This window comes from Equus caballus, chromosome 22, assembly GCF_041296265.1.
Source record: "Equus caballus isolate H_3958 breed thoroughbred chromosome 22, TB-T2T, whole genome shotgun sequence".
Taxonomy (NCBI): Eukaryota; Metazoa; Chordata; class Mammalia; order Perissodactyla; family Equidae; genus Equus; species Equus caballus.
In genome coordinates, this window is record NC_091705.1 from 18,175,822 (window position 1) to 18,186,532 (window position 10,711).

General features: G+C 41.0%; 1 protein-coding gene across 9 annotated transcripts in view; it reads left to right on the forward strand.

Annotated features, from left to right (window-relative positions):
- Nucleotides 1-10,711, forward strand: part of MCM8 (minichromosome maintenance 8 homologous recombination repair factor) — a 59,504-nt gene that overhangs the window by 37,345 nt on the left and 11,448 nt on the right. For 4 of the 9 annotated variants that reach the window (XM_070247430.1, XM_023626145.2, XM_014735034.3 and 1 more), the window contains 2 exons: nt 4,443-4,632; nt 5,791-6,033. The exons of 3 other annotated variants lie outside the window; for them this stretch is intronic. In XM_070247430.1, the coding sequence (XP_070103531.1) occupies nt 4,443-4,632; nt 5,791-5,883 (283 nt within the window). In that variant the 3' untranslated portion in view covers nt 5,884-6,033. Of the gene's footprint in view, nt 1-1,643; nt 1,885-4,442; nt 4,633-5,790; nt 6,034-10,711 lie in introns of those variants that run through there. 2 more of the 9 variants (XM_023626146.2, XM_070247434.1) reach the window with 2 other exon arrangements.

Genomic DNA, 10,711 nt, shown 5'->3' on the forward strand with positions numbered 1-10,711 from the left:
TGGATTTTATTTCCTAAGAGCTGCTGTTCGGGGGCTCGCTGGGAGTCGGAACCAGGCGACTTTGCCCAGTTGTTCCTCTTTGGCTCTGAGTAAAAGTGGCACAGCAGGGCTGCAGGAGCACGGGCTCTAGCACTGACCTGGGCGGCCGCGGCCGGTTACCCTCCCATCTCAGTCCCCTTCTCTGTGAGACATGACAAAGGATTGTGCTCTGAGGTGTTTGTGCAGGGAGGCTGTATCAAGTGACAGATGTGGTTCTGGCACATGAGTGGGCACTCAGTAAACACTATTTATGATCACTAGTGCTAGCTTTGAGGATATTAAGATGAGACTGAGCAGAACCTCTTTTCTCTGACTCATAGCACAAACTGGCAGATCTCACATCACAGCTTAGAAGTTTCCAAAGTTACCCTTTTCTAAGAATTCCTTGGTTCTGGTCTTCAGTGCTCTCCATCTAAATTACCCAGTGGCTCTGAGCTACAGATCCTTTTCTCCCTTTCCTTATAGGGAGAGCCTTTACCTAGTTGTTTCTTTATCCCTAGGCTGGTACTGGCCTGTCCCTGGAGGCCACTCTGTTTCCTCAGCTGTATGGGTAGAAGGGCACCCATGCTACCTGCTGAAGGTCTGAGCCTTAACCTGCAACTTGTTTCTTGCCCTTATAGGCAGCCTGTGGAAGAAAGCAAACCTTTCTCTTTAAATCAGTGTGTCAATTTGTCAGCAACAGTGAGGTTATGCTCTATGGCCTTTGAAAGCTTTAAAGAGTCTAGAATTGACAGCTCTTAATTTTTTATTGCTGGCTCCAAAACAGCTACCTCATAATGAGTACAATCATTAACAATTACGACTACCAACACTAATAAAATCAACACTTTCAACCAATTCCTAACATATTACCCTCTTTGTCTGAATATCCTGTTGGTTTAGCATCACACAGTGTTTGAACTGTCAATTTCCTTTTTTATGTAATTCAGTACTAGGGTTAGGGATCTTGTAGGTGAAAATTTTACCAAGCTGGCTTCATTCCCTCTCCAGGTGACTTCATTGTGTTGGAGACCCTCCAGTTGCCATTTATAAGCTACCAGATAGTCTAGGAATTACTCGAATTTCTCATACAACATGCTACCAGGGGCTCAGTGTACTAGCATCTGAAATGAAGGAATGGTCACAAATACCAGTTGGCTGCCTGGCTTCTGGGAGACCAGACCATGTCAGAAACCTAGAGTCTGCCCTAACAGATATCCTTTTTTCACTTGGAAAGGAAGTCACTGAACCCAACCAAAGTTCCAGAAAACTTAGATTCTAACTTTCGTTCCCAATTAAAAACAAGGATCAACAATAGGGACTTCTTGTCTAATGACAGTTGCCTCTTTGCTTACAGTCTGGAGTGTGTCTGTCTTTCTCTTTCTCTGCATCCTATGCTTAAACTCTCCACCTTTCAGGGTGGGGCTAAGATTGCCACTCCAGGTTTCCTTTTCCTTCTAATGCTCTCTCGCCCTTTGGGTCTTCTGGTGCCTGGTTCTGCTGAAGAACATCATGTGCTTCTACTTCATAGACTGTTGGCTGTCAAGCAAATCAAGCGTCAGACTACCCCGTCAGCTCCTCTCTTACCTGTAACATTCTCTTTTTGAGGCTTTACCCTTATTCAGTTTCCCTAGGCCTCAGACCCCAGACTTTGTTTCAAGCAGCCATCTGGTCTTTCTCCACAATAAATCCACTGGTCTGTGGACACCATGGATTACTTCTCAGATCTCAGCATTATAGTTAAGCAAGGTGAGTTATGCTCTGCTTACCTTTTCAATGAAAATGCTACAGTGCTCATTTGCCATTAGTTCTTCGTGTCTGAATACTGGTGTCAGACAGTGTTTGCTTGTGCTTTCCCATCCAAGAGGAGCTCTTGGGCATTTCTTTGTGGAACTTTGTATTGATTTCTAGTACTTCTCAAAGTTGCCTTGCTGCTAAATCTGAATTTGTTTGAGGTTGTCAGTTTACTTCTGGGCTCCTGAAAAGAGAGGTCTGATTATTAAGTGTAAACAGCATCCACATCAGATTACCAGTTTGTCTCTCTGAATTGCCTGAGTGTAAAGTTTCTATAAAAATTTTCTGGAAAGAGAGAATAGTTTGATTCCAAGTGATTAGAATTACCTGGCATTATTTCCATGGTAGACATCAAGACCCAGTTAAACACACTGAGGCTAGCTTGTGAATTATCTCTTTGGTTATACTTAACGTGCTTCCTATCCTTAGTCTACACTCCTGCAGCAGGGACCTCGTCTGTTGCGTTACCAGTATATTCCCAGGGCCTAGAGTCACGCCTAACACACCGTAGACCCTCGGTAAATGTACTTCTTTGACGGTAAAGTTGACCTTAGTAATCATCTTTCATTCATTAAATCTTCCATTTCAGAGTTTCTGTCTCTTCACCTTTTGAATGTTTGACCTTAATGTGGTTTTGAACCTGTAAAATTACATTTTAACTCGGAAACAGAAGCCTAAATAAGAAAAATCTAAACTGTGACACAATTCATCATAGTTATCAGAGCACAAAGCTGTAAAAACTAAATGTTTGTGGGCAACAGTTCACATAAGCTTTCTCTTAAAATTGAAAATATACTGGGAAGCAGAATAGAGTAGAACCACCTTCAAAGGTGAGAGATCATTGTAAGTTTTTTCTGTTTCAAGAAAGTAGCTCAAATATTTTACATATCTTTCTTCAGTTCTGGAGCAGTATAGCTCAGATTCATATCCCAGATGTGCCACTCGTTAGCCTTGTGACTTTTGGCCAGTCTCTTAACCTTACTAGACTTCGTTTCTTCATCTGTAAAATGAGAATAAGAATAGTCCTTAAGTCACAGGATTGCTGGGAGGACTAAATGGAATAACATATGGTAAATAAATATAATTAAGGTAAATATTAGTTATTATAATTAATGTAGTACCTCAAAGCACTTTTTGACAACTGTCTTATGAGAAGTATGCATATGGTAAATTATATGGTAGAGTAGTTAATCATAAAAGCCTTAGCTAAGATTATGCTATATTTTGGGGGTAAACACACACTCATCTATCGTATGGTTCTATCAGTTATTAGAGACTTATTTGGATGACTCAAGTTCCTATTTTTATAGTTCAGTCTTTCACACCAGCTCTTATCTATTCAGGGAGCAAAACGAAGCTGTGTTTTTAGTAACCCTTTAAACTCATTCCTATGAGCTTCTTAAGGGCAGGAATTGTACCTATTTTGTTCACCACTGTAAGCCAACTGCCTAGCAGGTGACCAATTTATTCTTTTTTTTTTTTTTTTTAAAGATTTTATTTTTTCCTTTTTCTCCCCAAAGCCCCCCGGTACATAGTTGTGTCTTTTTCGGTGTGGGTTCTTCTAGTTGTGGCATGTGGGATGCTGCCTCAGCGTGGTCTGATGAGCAGTGCCATGTCCGCGCCCAGGATTCGAACTAACGAAACACTGGGCCGCCTGCTGCGGAGTGCGCGAACTTAATCACTCGGCCACGGGGCCAGCCCCTGACCAATTTATTCTTGATTAATTCCTGGTTAAATGATATCTTTGCCTCCGAGCCTGGCTGTGAGATTCTATAACCCATTAACAGGCAGAAAATTCAGGCAGAGAGTCTGCTGTAAGGCTGGGTTAGAGGATGGCTGATTGTTTCTCTAACTTTCAGACTTCTGGCTAAAATTCACTGTCAAGTGTGTGTTTCTTTCCTTGATATTGTGAAAATAGGAGGAAGCAGCAGAGAACTGGAGGTAGTAGGTGGATCCTTTAATATTTAGCCATCATTACTACAATTCAGCAGAATCCTTCTAGTTCATCCCGAGTATTTTTAAACATCTTTTATTTGCCAGATGCTGCACTAGCAGCTGGGAACACATCTTTACCCAGTAAAGCCTAAATTTAGTATGTTTAGAATTTCTTTTTCTCATGAATCGAAAAGAATGTTCTAGGTATTTATATTGTAGTCTATCAACTTTTTTCTTTCTTTCTTTCATGAGGAAGATTGGCCCTGAGCTAACATCTATACCAGTGTTCCTCTATTTTGTATGTGGGACACTGCCACAGCATGGCTTGATGAGTGGTGTATAGGTCCGCGCCCAGGATCCGAACCTGTGAACGCTGGGCTGCTTAAGCGGAGCTTGTGAATTTAACCACTATGCCACTGGGCTGGCCCCTCAACTTTGTATTTTTATGCATTTCTCTTTTCAAATTTAGAACTTTCTTAAAAGTGGTAACTGTGTCCAAAATATTTTTGTCCTCAAACAGTCCATACCATAGTGAATTTTGTAGTGGCCACCCAATAAATATGTGTTTAAATCTTTGCTACGTAAGCCTCATGGCTACTTCCACGTTTTTCTTTTTAGAACCTAGAGACCTGGGACAAAAATTTCTATAGCTGTGCCACATTGGGTAACTTTCTTTTTCTTCCTCTCCCATTAAGCATGCTGGGAACTTACTCTGATGAATTTGGGAACCTAGATTTTGAGCGGTCCCAGCATGGTTCTGGAATGAGCAACAGGTCAGCAGCAAAAAGATTTATTTCTGCTCTGAACAACATTGCCGAAAGAACTTACAATAATTTATTTCAATTTCATCAACTTCGGCAGATTGCCAAAGAGCTAAACATTCAGGTATGATAACCAAATACTTAAGTCTGTTTTATAACAATTTCAGGAGGTCTTTATTAATATATTTTAGAACTTTTTTGTATGTGTGAGGAAGATTGTTGCTAAGCTAACATCTGCCAGTCTTCCTCCACTTTGTATGTGGGATGCTGCCACAGCATGGCTTGATGAGCAGAGCATAGGTTCATTCCTGGGATCCAAACCCAAGAACCCCAGGCTGCTGAAGCAGAACACCTGAAACACTGTGCCACCGGCCCTGCCCCTATAGTAGAACTTTTAAATATCAAAAGATTTAGATTAAAAGAACAGAATAGGCTTTTTTTGGAATATTTAAAAATATAAGCTTGTTTTTTCTAAGCTATGAAATTAGCTGCTTAGAGCTTTAAAAAAAAACAGTTTCTATCTAAAATTCATACCTACCTCTTTTTAAAAGAGTTTTCAGCATCTTGATTGTCAGGGGGAAACATTGTAGCAAGACTCAGCTTCCATGTTTTTCCAGCAGTCCCTTGTGGGCAAGTCATCTGAACGTCTGTGAACCTCAGTTTCCTTATTTGTGAAATGGACATGATTCCACCTGCTCTACCTACTTGAAAGTTGTAGTGAAGATGGATGTAATAGCACTTTAAACAGGTGCAACAGTTTATATGGAAAATTGCCCACTTAATTTCAAAAGCTAATTGAATTTTTGTTTTGAAGGTTCTCTGCATACTGGAGTTCTTATTTTTTATTTTTTTACTGAGGAAGATTCACCCTGAGCTAACATCTGTCACCAATCTTCCTCTTTTTGCTTGAGGAAGATTCGCCCTGAACTAACATCTGTCCCAGTCTTCCTCTACTTTTTTGGATGTGGGTCATTGCCACAGCATGGCCACTGATGAGCGGTGTAGGTCCACGCCTGGGAACTCAACCCGGGCTGCCAAAGCAGAGCACGCCTAACTTAACCACTCTGCCACCAGGCCGGCCCTGTGGAGTTTTTATTTTTGATTAACTTGGCATGGTAGAATCCAAAGTTCATAGGTAGGCAGTTTTCTCTGTAAGGAGTACAAATAATTTTATTTGCCCAAGAAATTTGACAATTATATATTACTATTTGAGAGATTAATTTTAAAAATCATATTTTTGCATATTTCTTACTGGGCTAACTCTTTTGATGTTTTCTCCCAGGTTGCTGATTTTGAAAATTTTATTGGATCACTAAATGACCAAGGTTACCTCTTGAAAAAAGGCCCAAAGGTTTACCAGCTTCAAACTATGTGAAAGGACTACGACGCCAGGACCTCCTGGGTTTATTAGCAGTTTAAAGCCATCTCAATAGCGAGTTACATCCCAAAAGTAGTGTCATAGAAAAGAGTGTGAATTAATTTAAGAAGTAATAAAGTGTTAATTTTTTTTACAACTTCTCCAAAAGGCTGAAAATAAGTTGTTTACATTTTTTAATGTAAATGATATAAATTATTTATAGTTTTGTTTTTGACCTGTCTTTTATTGCTATAAATATTTCATAGTTTTGCATATCAAATGTCCATCTAGGTAAGCATTCACAAAGTTACATTTTTTTTTATTTTTTTTTTAAAGATTTTATTTTTTCCTGTTTCTCCCCAAAGCCCCCTGGTTCATAGTTGTACATTCTTCGTTGTGGGTCCTTCTAGTTGTGGCATGTGGGACGCTGCCTCAGCGTGGTCTGATAAGCAGTGCCATGTCCGCTCCCAGGATTCGAACCAACGAAACACTGGGCCACCTGCAGCGGAGCGCGCGAACTTAACCACTCAGCCACGGGGCCAGCCCCTCACAAAGTTACATTTTAATGTTTAAATAGTTCTGATACACACAAAAAAATGAGTATCTTTCAAAAATAAAATCAACTTTCAATTCCAAAAAAAATGGAACTGTTTTATATTGACACATTAAGCTTAAAATCTTAGCTACTGAAGAAATGTTTTAAGATTATTAAAAGATTATTTTTTTTTTATCGAAGTTAAACATCTACCTATTTTAAAGAAATAGCTGTGCAAGGCTTAAATGAAAATGCCCTCAATTTCTGCTCAATTTCAACTATTCTCCCATTTACCTCCATTTTTCTAAAGGACATGGTAGTACTGGTAATTCTTGAATTTTCAGTTTTAAAAATTATATTAAATTTTTTCTACAGAAGGTGAGAATGTTGTTCTCTTAAACCCTTCTACTGGGGCCAGCCCCGTGGCCGAGTGGTTAAGTTCGCACACTCTGCTGCAGGTGGCCCAGTGTTTCGTTGGTTCGAATCCTGGGCGCGGACATGGCACTGCTCATCAAGCCACACTGAGGCGGTGTCCCACATGCCACAACTAGAAGGACCCACAACGAAGAATATACAACTATGTACCGGGGGGCTTTGGGGAGAAAAAGGTAAAAATAAAATCTTAAAAAAAAAAAAAAACAACCCTTCTACTAATTTGTTTTCCCTAGAATTAATAATTAATTTGTTTCCCAACTACATAGCCTCCTATGTCCCTACCACTAATTTGACCCCAAGGCTCCACTGCAAGTCTGAGTCTCCTCTCAGACCGTGCAAGTAAACAGTCTCTTTTAACTTCCTGGAGACCTCTCTCCTGGAATTCTCTGGCATTTTCCAGTCTGAACTGCACAGCTGTCATCTTGGAATTTCTCATTTTCTCTCCCATTTCCTGGCTCCTGTGTCTTCCTCTTTCTTATTTTACTCCCTCCTTTTGGTGGAACCTATCTTCTAGTAGCTTCCTGAGAAAGTGTTTAAAAGGCAAATTCTACCCTCACCCCTGGATTAATAGTTTGGGCATAGAATTTTAGGTATTACTCTATTGTTTTTATTTTTCGGTGTTACTGTTGGGAAAACCAGAGCCATTCTGATTTCTATTCTTGGTGTGTGCCTTTTTTTTTTTTTCCTTGAGAAGCTATTTGAATCTTCCCTTTTCCCATGGCATTCTGAAATTTTATAGTGTTTAATAATTCTGTCCTGCTGGGTTCTCATGCCAGAGATGTTGAGGTTATCTTTACCTCTTCTTTCTCTTATCCCCACATCAGCCCATTAACAAATCCTGTCAATGCCATCTTCAAAATATCTGAAATCTGATTACTCTTCATTACTTCCAGTTCCACTCTTCTGGCCCAGCCAGCATCTCTTTGTCCAGCTAAATAAGGACAAAGACCTTGCAGGAAAAGGAGTTTTCTTTAAGAATTTTGGTAGCTCACTCAATTGTTGGAAGGCTGGTGAAGCTTCATGGAGTAATTTCTAAAACCACAGCTTAGAACTAGCCTGAAGAGGAAGCCGCCCCCACCCTTTTGCCACACACAGCACTAGAGGAAGGTGCAGCTGCCTCCATGCCCCACTGAGGCCACCTCTGCACCAGCAACACTGGGAAACCACTGCCCCTGTGGCGAGGTGGAAGAAGGCACCCCGCACCCCCGAGCAGCAACAAAGGATTCTTCGTGGGGCCTCAAATTGCTGAATTCAAAATAGAGGTCTCATCTAGAAACATCTGATTGAAGATGGCTGGGTTATGTGCCCCTTTCATGGAATGCCAAGGAGTTCTCTGGGCTCTACTTTAGGGAGGCAGGACCAGTGAGGCCAGACCTTCTCATATGTTATGGGAGTTCAGATGGTACCGGGCTGCCAGACAAATACCAGTCATGTATAAAGCCAACAAACAGTTCCTCACACAGGAGAACTGTGAACCTTTCTTGGATAATCTACTAAAGTACGACATGGCAAAGCAGATGAATGGAAGATCAGAAAAACAAGTAACAGGACTGGCAACTACACTAACGTTTAACTATAGGACCACAACTAAAATAAATGTGATTATTGCCATACAACAGAACATAAATACTAAGTCCTAGTTTTAAAAAAAAGGGAAAAGGTAGATAGTGTAAACATGATGATGTCTGTCCTTAAAGCCTGGGGTGGAGGGTTAAAAGGTGTTTAAAGGTGATAAATCTATTAATAGTATTAAAGGCATATTTTACAAAAGTCAACAGGTAACATCAACCAAAATGAGTGGTAGACATGACAGAAGGGAGAGGAAATATACTACATAAATAGCATAGCTATATACTGTATATATTTACGTATATAGTATATATTTATGTGTAAATATTTATGTATAAATAAATAATAAATCTTTATCATGTTTCTTAGATTCCATGTGGTCTGTTTGGCATCCATTAATCACAAGGCCAAACAAATGGCCAAAGTTGTTTACATCTCCTCTGATCAGCTTTGGTGGATTACAAACCCTCCAATCACAAACCCCAACATCTCTGTTTCACTCCCTGCCCAATAGGGGACGTCCCCACCTAACGACTTCCCACCACTATAGCAGTAAAGGCTTAGGGTTCGGCCCCCACAACCCCCCACCCCGTTCCTGCCTCCTGGCCCACCATGGTGCTGCCCCATGTGGCCCTTCGTGGCATAGCATGCCCCCTTCTCTTGGGAAATTTAAGTAATAAGTTCTTTCAAAGGCAGTTGTCTCACCTCTGTCAACCTACCATACCTGATTAAAATAAATGCCAGGTACAAATTTTAGAACAGAAACATACAAAGCAAAGCAAGAGAACATTACGTCATGAAAAGTTTTTAAAGTAAGAAGAGAGCCTAACATATTCATGACAGAAGTAAACCTAAACCTAAATATGTCATTTCAATAAATGCAAATGAGCTAAATTCACTTATTGAAACAAAGACTTTCAGATGGGATCACACACTCTTGTATGCAAGAAACGCCTAAAACAAAGTCAATTGGGAAGTTGCAAATGAACCAAGGTGTACCAAGAAAATACAAACAGAAAGAAAGCAAGTATGTCAGTATAAAAAGAGATTGAAATCAGGGCAAAGCTTATTAAAAGAGGATATTTATAATGCGAGGGGGGGCAATTCATAATAATTATACGGTCATGCACCATGTAACAACGCTTTGGTCAAAAAGCATATATGATAGCCGTCCCATAAGATTGGTACCCTATAGCCTAGGTGTTTAGTGGGCTATACCATCTAGGTTTGTGTGAGTACACTCTACAATGTTCTCATGACGAAATCACCTAACAACACATTTCTCAGAATGTATCCCCCGCAGTAAGTGATACATGAATTATTTTGATTAAAAGAGGAAAAAACTGGCCCGGGTAGTCCTTGACTTCTCTTGAAGAAATGGTGGCATCTGCAGAGACCCTAATTACACTGCTGGGCACCATAGGTCAGGTGGGATTCTCTCAGATGTCTCCTGCTTCCTTGATAGGTCGTCTGTGCGTGCACGTTCCCCTGCCCTGAAGTGTTTGGAAACTAAAATGAAAGGATGTGCTGGGGCGCAGGGCACTGACGAGGCGGTGGGCCAGGAGAGCTGTATGAACCGTCTCCAAGCTTGGTGCACCGTGGAGTGCTGTGCTCCATCTGCCAGCAGCTTCACCTCATGAGCAGGGCCTGCTGTGTGTGTGTGTGTGTGTGTGTGTGTGTGTGTGACTTGTCAGGCTGGCGTTCGGTGCATTGCAGGGTTTTGCCTTCTCTCATCCAGTGAGTAAACCCCTATTGATCTTGAGCCCCTTTAATTCTCTTTATTTAGGAAATGATTTTGTTTTCTACTGGACTGCAGAAGAGAACAGGGAGAGACATATTGCGTTGTATATTGCAAGGTGTTAAGCATTTCCCAGCATCCTGTATCAAGATGCAATGACACACAGGGCTAAAACCGTGATATATTACACCTGTAGCTGTAGTATTTGCCATTATACAAACTTGGCTTTGGAGGGTTTCTTGGGTTGCGGTCTCCCAGAAGCAAACCCTGAGATAAGAAGTTGAGGATGATCAGTTTAGTTGGGAGGTGATCTGAGGAAATGCCAGTACGGTCACCAGTAGGAAGTGGGACAGGGAGGTAGAGACACTGAGAAAGTCACCACCGTCGCACCTGGGCTCAATCCCCTGAGGAGTTCTGAGAGGTATAGAATATGTGAGTCAGAGTTATTCCACCTGTGGGGTGCGGGAGCTGGCCTGCCTTGTTACAGGTTGAATTTTGCCACCAGGAAAAGATATGTTGAAGTCCCAACCCCCAGTACCTCAGAATTTGACCTTATTTGGAAATAGGAT